The sequence below is a fragment of the Equus przewalskii genome, chromosome 6 (genome assembly GCF_037783145.1).
Source record: "Equus przewalskii isolate Varuska chromosome 6, EquPr2, whole genome shotgun sequence".
In the NCBI taxonomy this organism is placed as follows: Eukaryota; Metazoa; Chordata; class Mammalia; order Perissodactyla; family Equidae; genus Equus; species Equus przewalskii.
This window is the reverse complement of record NC_091836.1, coordinates 19449464-19464831: the sequence shown is the minus strand read 5'-3', so window position 1 is coordinate 19464831 and position 15368 is coordinate 19449464. Positions and strand designations below refer to the sequence as shown.

The 15368-nt window shown below is 41.8% G+C and overlaps 1 protein-coding gene across 2 annotated transcripts in view; it reads left to right on the top strand.

The window, feature by feature from the left end:
• Window positions 1–15153, top strand: part of RDX (radixin) — an 85502-nt gene extending 70349 nt beyond the window's left edge. For both annotated transcript variants that reach the window (XM_070623072.1, XM_070623073.1), the window contains 2 exons: window positions 12027–12120; window positions 14536–15153. In XM_070623072.1, coding sequence (XP_070479173.1) covers window positions 12027–12093 — 67 coding nt within the window. In that variant the 3' untranslated portion in view covers window positions 12094–12120; window positions 14536–15153. The remainder of the gene's footprint in view (window positions 1–12026; window positions 12121–14535) is intronic.
• The last annotated feature ends 215 nt before the right edge of the window (window positions 15154–15368 follow it).

Genomic DNA, 15368 nt, shown 5'->3' with positions numbered 1-15368 from the left:
TCTTTCCTATTAGGAACAGTTTTGTCATGTATTCTTGTGCAAACACTGCTTGTGTTTTATCCTGTTTAAGAAATTGTGTTATAGTCCAGTGGATGAGGTAAGTTTACATAAGGTTTCCTATATTTTAGGATAGGAAATTTTTACTTATATAGGTGTGCTGCTTACCTTTGAAAAAATTTAAACAGTAATATGTCCTTGTTGAAGCACGTTTGTGAGAAAAGTAGACACTGGTCTTTTTCATAAATTGAATTTCTGTATTGCAGGTTTACTTAAAGATGATGCAGCCATAAAGGTCTTAATATTTCACTTTTAAGGGCCCAAGTGAAAAAGTTCTGCCAGTAATTAAAACTTCTCTGACTTCTGCAAATCTTAATAATCAGAAAATGTCATTGTTTAAAAAGAAGCAAATAAATAGGATGGGATTTTCTAAATACACTTTGGGAGCTTTTTGGATTTTAATTTCCTTTGATTCCCACCATCTCCTCAGTTCTTAGAGTTTTCATTTGCCTACTTTTGTTAAAATGGAAAATGACAAGCTCGGATCATTGCAAAACATTTTAATGACATAAGGCAGTTAACCACAACACCAAACGGCAGCAAAAGTGTTTCACAGATATTTGATTCTGCAAGTTTTCTTTGGTTTTTAAGGACGTAGATAAACTTGACTTGTATTATTAATTCGATCTTTCTGAAGTTAAGAAAATGTCCTTTGGGGCCGGCTCCGTGCCCCAGTGGTTAAGTTCTTGCGCTCCGCTGCAGCGGCCCAGGGTTCGGATTCTGGGCGCAGACATGGCACTGCTCGTCAGGCCACGTTGAGGTGGCGCCCCACATCCCACAACTAGAAGGACCCACAACTAAGGTATACAACTATGGATGGGGGGGGTTTGGGGAGATAAAGCAGAAAAAGAAAAAAAAGATTGGCAACAGTTGTTAGCCCAGGTGAAAAAAAAAAAAAAAAAGAAAATGTCCTTTGATTTTAGAGCTTGTTTTTTCTATCAAATACTGCTCCTGTATCTATAAACTTTGACCTAGCTGAAATGATTTTCTTGGGCCCCAAATGCTTTGAAGGGTACAGCCTAGATTTGTTTCAAAAGTGCTGATGGTAGTTCATGTTCATCAGAGAGAAGAAATACAGATCTTTGTGGTTTGCGGTCTCCCTTTCACCCACCCTTCCCAGAGATCCACACTAAATTCTAAGCTGATGTAGCAGAGAGAGGCAGAAAGGCTGAGTCTGTAGCCTCTAGTAGTCACCATCTGCCCGTTGCTCTTTCAGCTGCCCAGCGCTGCCGAGTTCTGATCCCTGCTCTTCCTGCCTAGTTTTTCAGGCATGCCCAGAAACTGTCAGCAGTCAAATTGCAGACTCGGTAGCCTATGCTTATCCCCAATCTAGCGGGGCAGGCATCCTTCCCCAGAATCTCCTGCTGCTTCAGCAAACGTTTTGTTTTTTCACAGAAGACACCTAGATCCAGGTTTTATCAGTTCAGAGCGCATTCGATACATAGCCAGTCTGACTGGCTGTCAGAGTTTTGGGTTATCTTGGGATAGATGCGAAGCAGCATCATGTAGAGTTAATTGCATTTGGCTTTGAATTCTGGCCTGGCCACTCACTTACTGGTTGTGTGACTTTAAGAAGCCACTCAGCCATTTTGAGCCCAAGTTTCCTCATCTGTTAAGTGGAAGTAACACTATTTATCTTATGAACATTGATTGTAATAATATACGTGGAATACTTTGTTTACAGCCAGGTATATGAAAGGTGTTAATAACTAGTAACTTCTGTTACTTTGTTTTTCATATTTTTGTTCCTCTGTCAGTATTGTGGATATTAGTATTTGTACCCAAGTTCTTTGGATTTGGATTCCCTTTTTTTTTTTTTTGCTGAGGACGATTTGCCTGGAGCTAACATCTATTGCTAATCTTCTTTTTGCTTGAGGAAGATTCACCCTGAGCTGAAATCTGTGCCATTCTTCCCCTATTTGGTATGTGGGTCACTGCTATAGCATGGCCACTGACCAGTGGTGTGGTCTGCGCCCGGGAACCAAAGCCAGGCCGCCAAAGCAGAGCACGCCAAACTTAACCCCTAGGCCACAGGGCCAGTCCCTGGATTCCATTTTTTATGTCTTCTGTTTGCCTTTTAAGGATTTTACTTGAGATTCTCTTAGAAGGTATTGCTCAGCATATGTTTATTGAGAGTGTGCCAGGCCGTGTGCTAAGAATGAGGAGATAAAAAGAGACGTGGTCTGTCCTGAGCAGTGACAGTTCACAGTTTACTCTCAGTAGAGAAAGTAAATAATTTACGTGTTTGTGTGTTATGAATAAGTGAGGTTCCCTTCTCAAGCTCTTCATACTAGAGTGTCCCAAGGCCCAGGCCTTCTCTGTCTACAGTTGGCTCTCTTAAGAGACCTTGTCCAGTATTACTGCTTTAAATACCATCTGTATGCTGAAAACTCTCAAATCTCCAGCCAGAACAATCTCCCCTGAACTTCAGATGTATAAATCCACTATCTACCTGACATTTCTGCTTTGATATCTGATAAGCATCCCAAACTTATTTTGTCAAACCAACTCAAGATCTTCTCCCCTCAGACTTGGTCCTGCCTCAGTCTTCCTCTTTTCAGTCAGTGGGTGGCAAGTCCATTTTTTCAGTGAATCAGGCCAAAACCTTGACTGCATATAGGACTTCTTTTTCTCTAATAACCCACATCCAATCCAACCACAATCCTGTTTGCCCAGTGGTCAAAATGTCAGCTATATCCCGAAAATGACCATACATCTTGTTCCATACACCAGGATTGCTGGGATTAGTGCTAGAGCCTTCGGATGGGATTTCTTGATTCTTCTCTTGCTATTCTACAGTCTGTGAAGACAGCAGCTTTAAAAAGGTAAGTCAGACCCTGTCACTGCTCAGAATCCTCCAGAGCTTTCCCATCTCAAAGTAAAAGCCCTATCCTTCTCAGTGGCCATTCAGAGTCTGACACCATCTGGTCCCTTGTTGCTCTCGGATCTCATCTGCTGATTTCCCTTCTCTCATTAAGTTGAAAGCAGCTGGCTTTCTTGTTCTTTAGCCAGTACTCCTGTTACCTCAGCCTGGAATGCCTTTTTTCCCCATATGTTTTTATGATTCACCTCCTTGCCACCTCCAGGATTTTGCTTAAATGTCACCTCAGTGTGGCCTTCTCTTACCACCCTATTTAAAGTGCACCTTCCCCGATATTCCCATTTCTTTTCATTTTTCTCTATAGCACTTACCATCCAACATAATGTATATTTTACGTATTTGTATTGTTTACTGTCTTCTTCCACTGCAATGTTAACTCCGTAAGGGCAGGAAATTTATTGTTTTGTGCGATGATATGTGCTCTGCGCCTAAAGCAATGCCTGGCATGTGGCAGATGCTCGATAGTATGTGTCGAATGGGATGGATGAATTCTGGGAGCTCAGAAGAGAGGTATCTAATCTTGCTAGAGGGTTCCAAGGAAGGCTTCCTGGAGGAGATGATCCCTAAGCCAAGTCTTTAAGAACAAGTTATTCTTCATCAGGGGCAAAGGTAGGACGGCTATCCAGATAGAAGGAACTATATAGGCAAATACATCAAGGCACAAGAAAACTTAGAGTGTGCCTGAACTGCCCATTAGTATTGAAAAGTATAAAGTTCAAGATTCAGAGGGTGGTGCCATGGAACACTAGAAAATATGAGCGGAAGCTAGTGTGGATGTACCTGTGACATTTCTTGGACAGTTTAAGTTTGGATGCTGATGGAATGTCAGATGAAATTTCCCAAGGGGAAAGAGTCAGGAGAAAAACTGGGTTTGGTACAGGGCCGTGGTGCGCACCAGCACTGAAGTACTGCCCAAGCCACGTGAGTGCGTCAGGAGAGAGGGCGTCAGGCACCCCTGGAGCGAGGACTGCACAGGCACTGCAGGACAGAGCTGGAGAGCTGCTGTGGTCTCTAGCGTTGTATGAAAACGAGAGGTCTACTACAGTATTTAAAACGTACACTATGGACACTGGCTTTGGCAATAGAATCATTGAACAGAGCAATTTCCTTGGAATTAGAATGGTTTTTCACTTAGCTTAACTGTATGGTGTCTTCTGGAAAGTGTTTCCCGCAAACCTATGCATAGAACAGGAAAATGTTCTTTCTAGCAGAGTCCTCTGTCCACTCCAGATGTCTGACACTGTGGTCACCCCACAGTGACCCTGCTCAAGTCCATGAAATTACATCTAGTAATCCCCACCCACACCTCTGCTCGAGTCCGTGAGATTACACCTAGTCAGTGGAAATCTGTTTCCACGTTTACCTGCTAGGGATGCTCCACGTGGCACTTAGTCCATTCAAATAATTTCATTCATTTGTTAAACATTTATTAAATGCCTGAAGTTAGGTCCTGAGAATTCATAGATAATTTTTAAAGACTTTTGTAATCTAGAGGAGGAGACAGAAGAGGTAAGAAATAGTGTGACAATGAGACAAGTAAATGAGAGATACAAGGATCTGGCCAGCAACCAATGTCTTGCTAACATCTCCAAAGGTGTAGAGGTTATTAAAATTGTCAGCAGTTGCCTCAGGAGCAAGGACCATTGCCCCGCGGCTTGCTTGTAGGGCTGAGGGAACATCTCAGTGGGTGTCCAGTGGTGGTCTCAATGCTGGTTTGCACAGGGGTTCCAGGAAAAATCACACCGTAAGAGTAACTTTCAGTGCTAGAACCAGGAGCATCAGCTATGAGCAGCGAGGCTGAGGCAGTCTGGGAGTGAAGGCAGCTCGGAGCTGAGTAGGGGGCCTGCTAAGTGGTGGCAGGACTGCCTTGGGCTGGGGGTTAGGAAGTCCCTCATACTTGGGCTGCTTCTGGAGAACTCAGGAAGGGTTCAGAGGGATTTCGTTTATGTTCTGGAGTTGCAGGGGGACTTTTCCTGGGAGGAGTCCTTGCTTTTATTCATCTAAATATTTTAGTGCCTAGGACCTGCCAGGCACTGTGTACGTACCAGTCACTGAGAATATCTTAGTGACTAAGACTAGATCCTTGTCCTAATGGGCTTACTTTCTATAGAAAGACATGAAGCACAAGCAGAATAATTAAAAAGCTACAAACTGCATTAGGCTGAATCGTGAAATTGCCAATATTCAACCATCTTTGGCCTATAACAGCAGCAAATTTATATGAACTTAATGCTCTGAAAGAAACAGGGGACTGAGTTGGGGAAAATGCAGGGATAATTTGGGGATAAGAAGGTCAGAAAAAGTCTCTGAGGAGGTGGCGTATAAGTTGCCGCTTGAAAGAAGAGAAGGCTGGCTGCTTCTCTTCTTTTATTTATTTATTTATTTTTTTTTAAGGATTGGCACCTGGGCTAACAACTGTTGCCCATCTTTTTTTTTTTCTGCTTTATCTCCCCAGACCCCACCCTGTACACAGTTGTGTACCTTAGTTGCACATCCTTCTAGTTGTGGGATGTGGGATGCCGTCTCAACGTGGCCTGACGAGCAGGGCCATGTCTGCGCCCAGGATCCGAACCCTGGGCCGCCGCAGCGGAGCGTGAACTTAACCACTCGGCCACGGAGCCGGCCCCCTCTTCTTTTATTTAAATCAAAGCGGTGAATGCAAATGTCAGCAGGATCAAGTGAGTGTCCTGGGCCTGCTGGGGGCTGTGTCTATCCGGGAAGCTCACGCCATGTCTGAAGAGGACATCAGCCCCTCAGAAGCAGTAGACCCAGTGTGGTTATACTTTCTGATTTTCTAAGATAAGCGAGAAAACAATGTTTAGAAAAAGCATTCAAAGAATAATGCTTTAGATGTTTAAGTTGAAATGTAAATTTTATGTGAAATCTCCCAAATTTTACGTCAGCTATTTGAAAAAATTTAGGAAATGTTTTGCAAGCCAAACAATGTCTCTGCTTGCCAGAAGTGGCCCACTGGACACCAATTTACAATCTTTGCCTTAAACCAGTTCAGGTGGAGGGAACAGCATATGCAAAGACCTTGAGGCAAGAAAGGGTTTGACTGTTCAAGGAACAGAAAGGAGGGCAGTATGTCCAGAGCTGAGTGACCCTGGAGGAGAGTGTGTGGGAGGTGAAGCTGGGAGGGATCCAGATCACAAGGAGCTCACAGGGACAGAAGAGCAGGGACACAAGTGCAGATGGAGTGTGGACTCGACAAGCATGTGTCCTGGGGCAGCACGGGGCTGCACCTGCCTGGAAGAAGGGGCACCTGTTCCGGATCCACACAAAGATGTCATAAATGCTGCGGTGTCTTTGAAGGTAGGTGCATTATTCCATTTTACAGGTCAGTGACCTGCCCAAAGGCAACCATATGGCAGAGTCTGCATTTGGCTTTTGGTTTTCTTTGAAATGGAAGCCCATATCCTTTTGACTACAGAACACTCACGACCTTTCCAGTTGAGAGATGTCTACATCACAGTGCCCTTTGGAGGATTTTCTTGTCTGCCTAACTCAAAGTGAATGTATCCATTAGTTTAGAGGCCAAAGAAGAATGCTTTAAATATTAAGTTGAATACACAGTAACAGCGACCTGAAGATCAAACCCCATCAAATTGAAGACCCACTCATTCAACTGTTTTGTGTGGGCTAGTAACACCAACCCACCGAGAGTTCAGGGCTCTCCTTTTCAAGAGAAGGTGAATATAACTTAAAGATTTAAAGTTGAAATATATGATTTACTCTTGTAGAAGTGAGAAAGCATCCTTTTTATTGTGTTTAGGCCTTCAAAATCAAAAGAAGGGTCTGTGTTCAAGGGATCTCAGAAATCTACAGGAAAATGAAATTTGAGATGTGAAGATGGACATGGATAGAAATACACTTTTTGGGCCACCAAGAGACATTGAATAAAATATTTCAGGAACTCAGTGAGCAGGACTTCAGTGACAGGAACCGAACTCGATCTAGAAAAAATTCAAGAGGTTGAGGATCAGAGGTCCTGAAGGAGGCTCTTGCCTGCAGAGTTTCAGCCTGGGGAAGAGCCGGGGAGGAAGGTGGCCCCAGTGTGAGGCCTTTCGAGAAAGGAAGTCCACGTGCAGCCTTCAATACAAGCTGACAGCTTAAAAGAATGATCTGAGTCAAGATCTGTAGGAGGGGATTGCTGAATTAGTCTTCAGAACTAAACGTGATAGAGTATTTCCTTACAATTCACCTGTCAGTTCTTTGTCACTTATCAGAATATTTGAAGAGAGGAAGCGTAATTAATAACATTTTCCAGTTGCTCTATGTGGGTTATTTGATTTACTTTGTGGATAAAAATGAATCCGATTTAACTTTCCTTATGATTCTTTAAACTATTAGATTTTTCCCTATAGAATTAAAGTGAAAATTGTATTTTTAAGAAAAAATCACTATGATTGCTTTATATTTTGCTTCAAGATTAGTAGATGCTAATTGCTGAATTAAAATAGGAGTTGGCGAACTTTTTCTGTAAAGGTCCAGATATTAAATATTTTTGACTTTGTGAGCCAAATAGTCTGTCACAGCTACACAGCTCTGCTGTCATAGTGCAAAAGCAGCTATAGGCACGTGTAAATGAATGAGCATGGCTGCCTGCCAATGAAACTTTATTTATGGACACTGAAACCTGAATTTCATGTAACTTTTGTCATAAAATCTTCTTTTGACTTTTAAATCATAGTCTCTACCAAAACAGGTGGGGACCTGGATTTGGTCCACAAGCCATAGTTTGCTGACCTCTGAATTAAAGGACTTAAAAGACCGTTATGTTCTGGGGCTGGCCCCGTGGCCGAGTGGTTAAGTTCGCGCGCTCCGCTGCAGGCGGCCCAGTGTTTCGTTAGTTCGAATCCTGGGCGCGGACATGGCACTGCTCATCAGACCACACTGAGGCAGCGTCCCACATGCCACAACTAGAAGAACCCACAACGAAGAATACACAACTATGTACCGGGGGGCGTTGGGGAGAAAAAGGAAAAAGTAAAATCTTTTTAAAAAAAAAGACCGTTACGTTCTTCCGAGGGCCAGTGGTGTGGCTTTCTCAGCTGTCTGGATTTTTGACTGGATCATAGAGGGGTCTTCTTTTGTTGTAATGAAGAGGTTTCCTTACACATTTGAAAGACTTCTAGCAGTGGTTCTCAGACTAGCATATATCAGAATCATCTGGAGAGTTTGTTAACATGCGGATTGCAGGGCCCCGCCCCCTAAGTTTCTGGTTCAGTAAGTTTATGCGGAGCCCAAGAATTTGAATTCTTAACAGATGAGGCCGCTGCTGTTCTGGCATCACCTTTTGAGAATCACTGATTTAGAGATGAGGGTGCCCGACACTGTGGGAGTAACGCAGTTGCTTCTTTTACTCAGTGTCCTTAGAGTGACTATTGACTTTTCCACCTGGATCATTTCTTTGAGACCGTCAAAATTCTAACAGCTCAAAGACCAAAGATAATTAGAACCAAATTTATAACTTCCCTATGTGGTGTAGTATTTTTCCTCCATCGGTTTCTGTTTTAAACACTTAGAAGCTAAAGACTATTTTACAACAGTGTTAGGGAAAGAGAAATATAAATAAAGGAATATTTATATTATTATATGCAGCATATAATACATTATATATTATAATGTTATATATTTGAATATATATATAAAATAAATAGTCACGTATCAGTTTAAAAAATAGCACATTGTCAGTAACTTTGGCATTCTGTATTCCTCGTCTATAACATCATTCTTTTCTTTAATTTTTACCATTTGTATCCACAGAAATGTAATATATTGTTTTGCACATGTATGAACTTTATATAGTTTCAGTACACACACATATCCATTTTGATGAATGAGCTGTGGTTCATTCGTTTTCACTGCTGCGAGTGTATTATTTTTTATGAATGCACTAGAATGTATCCATTCCCCTAATGATGGATCTTTGGATTGTTTCCGGTATTTTTTATCTTACAAACAGTATAGCCACACGTGTTCTTGTACATGTCTCCTAGTGAGTGTGAGCTGAGACCTCGGGAGGGGAACTGTTCAGTTACAGGGTATGTGGCTTGACCGTGTGTCCATCAAATTGGTTGCCAAAGTAAGGCTATAGCCACATCTTTACCACATTTCATATCGCTAGATTTTTAAATTCCTGCCAATTTGATAGGTTTAAAATGGTATCTTACTGTGCTTTTGACTTTCATTTTCTTGATTACTAATGTAGTTGAGAATTTTTCCAGTATTTTTGGGCCTGTTTCTTGTATTTTGGGCCTCTTTCCTCTTCTTTGAAATGGCTGTTTTGCTTTTTTGCCTGTTTTCTTTAAAAGTTTCTTCACCTTGTTTTAATAAGAAACTCCTGACTAGTTTTGACTCTTTGTTCCTCTACATAAATTTTAGAATTAGTTTAAATTGTATGGGGAAAAAAACCCTTTTGGTTAGAAGTGTCCTAATAGACTAATTTGGAAAGAAATTACATCTGTATAATATTAAGGATTCCTAGTCACGAATATGTTATATCTCTGCCTTTATTGATGTCTTCCTTAATACCTTTCAGTAAAGTTGTTTAAATTTCTGCATTAAGATCATGTGTTTCTTTTGTTAGATTTATTATTAAGCATCTTATTTTTACTATCTTCTTAAGAGTTACATTTTAAAACTGTTTGTGGCTGGTGTATAGAAATGAACCTCATTTTTGTTTGCTGACCTTATATTCAGGAACCTTGTGTAATTCTTACTGTTTTTCATAATTTGTGAAGTCTTTCGGGCTTTTTACACATGTAGTCGTCTTCTGCAAATAATGAGTGTTCTCAGTCTGTCTTCTCAATCCATATAACTTTTACTCTTTTATCTTACTGAGGTGATTTGACTGAAACTTTCAGTACAATGCTGAACATAAGTGGCACCTCATTTCTGATTTAAGAGTGATGCTTCTAACTTTTCTGACATTTTGCCCTGCATATGTTTGTTGTAGGTTTTGGTACATGCCTTTATCAGGTTAATGGAACTTCCTTTTGTATACATATGCCTATTTTGCTAAGAGTTTTTTTTAATAAAAAGAATTTAAAATTTATCAAATGCGATTTCTGTGCATATTGAGATAATATGTGTATGTGCTTTTTTTTTGTTTATTTATTAACATGCAGAATTAGATAGATTTTTCTCATGTTAAACCAAGTTTGCATTCCTGGGATAACTTGATATGATGTATGTCCTATGGCTTGGCGCTCCGTGAATACAGAGCCACGTGTATTGTGAATGTCCTGCCCTCTGATTTGTATCTCTCTCCCCTCATTCCTCTTAGAAGGTTGCTGTCTCAACGAAGGTATTTTAAGCTTCTGGCGCCACCTGGTGGCAAACTTTGGAAATTTCTGACTTGATGTCTGTACCGCCTCTCTCAGGGAAACGTGCCATGTAGTTTCCTGTTATCACTTGTAACGCCTCACTCAATTCTGTTTTCCTTCTTGTACCTTAAATGTATCCACTTTGCTCCTCCATCCTCCTCTCTTTTGCTCTTGCAAATTTTCTCATTATACTCACGCAAATCATTCTCTTTTCCTTCTCTTTTTCTCTCTCCCTTTGTTCCTTCGTGAGTATAAATCTACCTCAATTATGCTTAATCATAGTGAAAGTAGTGCTGAGGACTAAGGAAAAAGTACAGCAATACATTGTTAAATGACATTTGATACGATAAAGTGCCATCTCTGCTAACCTTCAAAGTCCCTGAAAATACTTAACAATCCCTTTAAAATGTTCTTAAATTTCAAGTACTACTTAATCATCTTCTAATTAATTCTGCCCAGTTTAACACCAAGCTCAAGGATTAAAGAAAAATGATGACTGTTATAAGTTTCATTGTTTCTGTGTTCGTACTGGCTTTGACAAATTTAAGGTTTCTACTGTATTTTATTGCCAAGACTTTTTCATTATGGGTTAAACTGCTTGGAAACTGAACTAACCATCTATAACATGGTTTCCATGGGAAACAGCCCACCACAGATGCCCTTTTGGTATCCAACCCATTTATAAGATAGACATTGCCAGTAATTGCATTGCTAACTGCATAACCCTTAAGCATAGAAAAACCGTGAGCAATATTCTCCCCAGTCAGACAACTGACGCAGTTTCGTTTTAGAGTTAATCCTGACTTTGTTTTCAGTGTCTCTAAGGGCCGTATCTGAGAATGGCAGGTGAGTCAGCTGAAGAAGACAGACCACAGAAAGTAGGGCTGAACCTGGCCTCTTTAACCACTGCACTGCCAACATGGCTGCGGAGGAGGTAGTTTTTATTGTTTGTTTGTCTTAAGCCACCCCAGTCTTTTAGTCAGCAGGTACAGTACATTGAGAGTTTGCTTATTCAAAGACAGCAAGTATTGATTTCAAAGTAAGCACCACAAAGTATTTTGGGTCCATAAGAGTGGTTGGTGCCTGAAAGACTTTTTTTTTTTTTTTGAGGAAGATTAGCCCTGAGCTAACATCTGCTGCCAATCCTCCTCTTTTTGCTGAGGAAGACTGGCCCTGAGCTAACATCCATGCCCCTCTTCCTCTACTTTATATGTGGGACACCCACCACAGCATGGCTTGCCAAGCAGTGCCGTGTCCGCACCCAGGATCCAAACTGGCAAACCCCAGACCGCTGAAGCGGAACTTGCGGCCTTAACCGCTGTGCCACCAGCCGGCCCCTGAAAGACATTTTAATAGTGCCTAGATTAATCAAGAGAGAACCTAAAATAAAACATAAAATCGGATCTTCAGCATTACTCTGATACCTGTAAAGCTGTGACGTGTGTGGCTTTGAGATCCATTATTCTTGTGAAACTGATTAGTTTGTATAGAGTTGCTGCAACTATTAGAATTCTAGCATCTACTTAAAAGGGAGATTTAAAGTTATTCTCATTTCCACATTGCAATAGTGGAAATCCAAAAGTAAACTGAAAAAAAAAGAGGTTAAAGATTAAGAAGGTTACTTTGGCAATTTGGTAACCCAGAAAGCCCTACAGAGTCCAGAGTGACAAGGGTGCTCCTGGCATTCTGTACCATTTGGCTGCCTTCTGTGTTCTTTTGCTAAATGCTTTCTAACCTCTTGATATCTTTTTTGAAAGGTGGGGACCCAAACTGTACGCATTGTTCCAGATGCGTTCTTGCCAAAGCAGTATAAAGCAAATGTAACTGGAAGAAGGCGCCCTCCCTCACTGGGTAAGTACAGCTGACAGCCACGGCAAGGGCCCCCAGGCCACCTCCCATTAGACCTGCCACACCTCTCCACGGCCAGGATGCTGGCGGGACCCGTAAAACCCAAATCTGTTCATCCACCGCCCACAGCCTTTAATCCAGGCTAGAGAGTTCCCAGTCAAAGGAGCTGACCCGGAGCAACTCCTATCATCACTGCCTCTAATTCCTCCCGCTCCTTATGCTTTCTCAACTGTTTGCATCTCTCGGGCTCTTTATCAATCAAGAACGTCTTCCTCCAGTTTAGTAATTTTGAGCTCAGAGTTTATTAAAATGAGATCTTACCTGTACTCTTGGTGAACTGACTGCACTTGCTGTTTTAGACTGTTTCCTTTGTGAAAGCACCTCTTGACGTGGAGTGAGGGTTAAAGTGCAAGCTCACGTGTGTGACACTTATGTGCTGGGGACAGTCTTTTCTTATTTAAAAAAAAATCAGATTTACTTCAAAATGGAGTGCCATAATACATATTGAGTAGAAGAATTCCAGAATTGGTTCATAAACCAGGTTAGTATTATGCATTGATCTCAATTTGGAAATATTTAAAAATCATTCATCAACCTGATTACCATGACAACAGATCGTTTTAAAATTCATTAATTTCTTTGGCAGAGACTGTTTTGACCCATCCCATGTCTAAATAAAGCCACAGCATACAGTTTATCTTGTACATCTTGAATGGTACATTTCAGTTCCCCCAACTTGCTGATTAAGCCTCCCAAAGTTCTATAAACCTAACTCTAGCTATCTGTGAAGTTATTTCAGATAATACTTTAAGATGTGGAATAATGGCCTTTACGACAATATTATTTTTTAGATTTTTTATGTGACATAAAAAAATGGTCATATATGTTCACTTCAGGTGGGTGAGGAATTTTTTAAAATGACCTGCTGCTTTGGCTTTGAATTTGGGATTGCTCTGAAATGAGTTAAGGTCATGCAAGAATCTCTGACATGCCATGATGTCACCAAAACCTTTTCATTGCTTCAAAATCCACCTGAAGGGCTTGTGACACATCCATCCTCATTTGCTCGCATCATTTTGAAAGGGGTGTAGCTGATTGTGAATTCACAGAATCCAGTTAGTCTTATTCCTGACATCTGAGAGAATATCCTCGGTTCAAACCCATTCTCAACGTTCCATAGATCGCCACCAACGATGCTCCTCTTAGCTCTTTGTCTTTGACCCATTTCTTCCAGTGTAGGAATTTATGTAACTCTCTCCATTTTATTTGCCGATTGGTAAAATCCGCCAAGTTAAAATCTGCCTGATGTTTTGCAATTTTTCCTCGTTGATTTTCACCCGTTAATGTTTCTGCTTTTTAGAGCGAATCCTTTCAGTGAGTTTGACTCTGTGCTGTTGTCGTCAGAAGTAGGGAAAGAAAGTTTCTGCATGACTCACCAGAAAAGTCAAGAGCAAATGACAGAGGTTCTGAATTATCCAGAGATGCATTTATTAAAGAATCAAGGGAGTTGGCAGCCATCACATCCTTCAACTGGAAATGTCACATAGTTGGCAGCCTTGAAAGAACTGCTTGGCGCCTCCATAGCTGAGTATAATGTTAGTGACTCAAGGAAAAGGACAGGGACTTCTGAGTGGTTTTCTGGTCCTTTGCCCGCTGTCCTTAGGGTTTCTCCCTCAGAACTCTCATCCTGTCTTCTTATGGGATTATGAGGAGGAATTAGAGGTGATGTCTACAGCCATGGACCAGCTATGGCTGCTGGTTTCTTCTGGGATAGAATGCCCTACAGCCTCAGGTACCAAGGTGTAGCCAAGTTACTAATCAGCCTCAAAGGCCCCTGGCCGTCTGGTGTGTGCAGACTGCCAGGCTTCTTCTCTCAACCTGCAGGTCGTGTCCTTTCTCTGAGGCACTAGGCTGCTGTTAGCTTAGGAGGCTAGACCTGATTGAAGACCCTCTCTCCTGGATCCCAGGGGTAAGAAATGGGAAAGATGGAGCTGATGTCAGTAAAGTGATTCATCCCTTGGGCACACCTGCCCCATGGGCTGCTCAACTCTTGTGATTCACGACACAGAGGTTTATATGATGGTGACATGAAAGGGAGTGTGTTTAAACCATGATCTCATATCCGCATCACAATTCTGGATCTGAACGTTGCAAGATCTACTATGTTAGATTCCCTTTGAGACCAAAAAATAATTCTAGCTGGGCTGAGGTCAGAGTGCAGAATCTGTGGAACCTCCTTTGTTTGGGTGCAATCTGTGCATAAATCAAGAGTAAACTCAACCACAGCTAAATGGTACTTACAGAATGCAGAAAGGGGTTCAGGCTCGTGCCCTTTTCAAGCCTATTACAGTAATATTTAAGTTTCGTTTTCTTCTTTCTTGCCTAACTTTCCTGTTTACTCTCTGTGTCTTCATGCAGGTCCCTGGTATCTGACATATGGTGAGCTTTAGGATAAAAACGTATCCAGACGCCCCTGATGTTCCGAATGTGTATATCCCCCAAAGTCCAGAATCTCAGCTGAGCTGGACGGATGAGTGTCCCCTCAACCAGGGCTCTTGCTGGCGGTTTTCTCCACATCTCAGTTTACTGCTGGTTTTCCCTTTCTTGCTATTCTGTCTCTCTCCAAACCCTTCTGGACTCCTTTCCTTGGGACAGACCTTCAAAAGATGGGCCAGGACTTAGGAATTCTGCCTTGCACCCTGCAGTCCCAGGCCAGCACCCACCGCAGCCCATCTTCCTGGCACCACCCCCCAAACAGATGCTGGCAGGCATCAGCTTCTGAGAACCCACTTTTTTTCTGCATGACTAGCTTGTGAGGAGGGCTATATGGAGAGAATTTCCAGGAATTTTCCACTTTTTCAAAAAATGTATGTGACTTGTTTTTGGCTTCGACCTGAGAGCGAACTCTGTGGTGTACAGCTCTGTTTACTTGCACACATCTGTGGAATCTGGAGAAACTGGTGCAACATTCCCTTTCCTGTTGGGGCTGTTTGTATAATTGTATATAAATGTAGCAATAAATATATTCTAACATCAGCCTGGGCTTTGCTTTCCACTTGATTCTGCATCCTGATGGCAGGCAGTGACTATCACATTCTCGAGGAATTGCCCTACTGACCAGAGGGGCTTGCCTGCCCCATCTCAGGTTCTCATCTTCTCTGATTTCACAAAGTCTTAGTTTGGAGTTGGCCAGTGTTTGGAGAAAGAAGGTTGAGGAGCATGGGGGCAGGGCTGGGACGTGAAGCAGCATT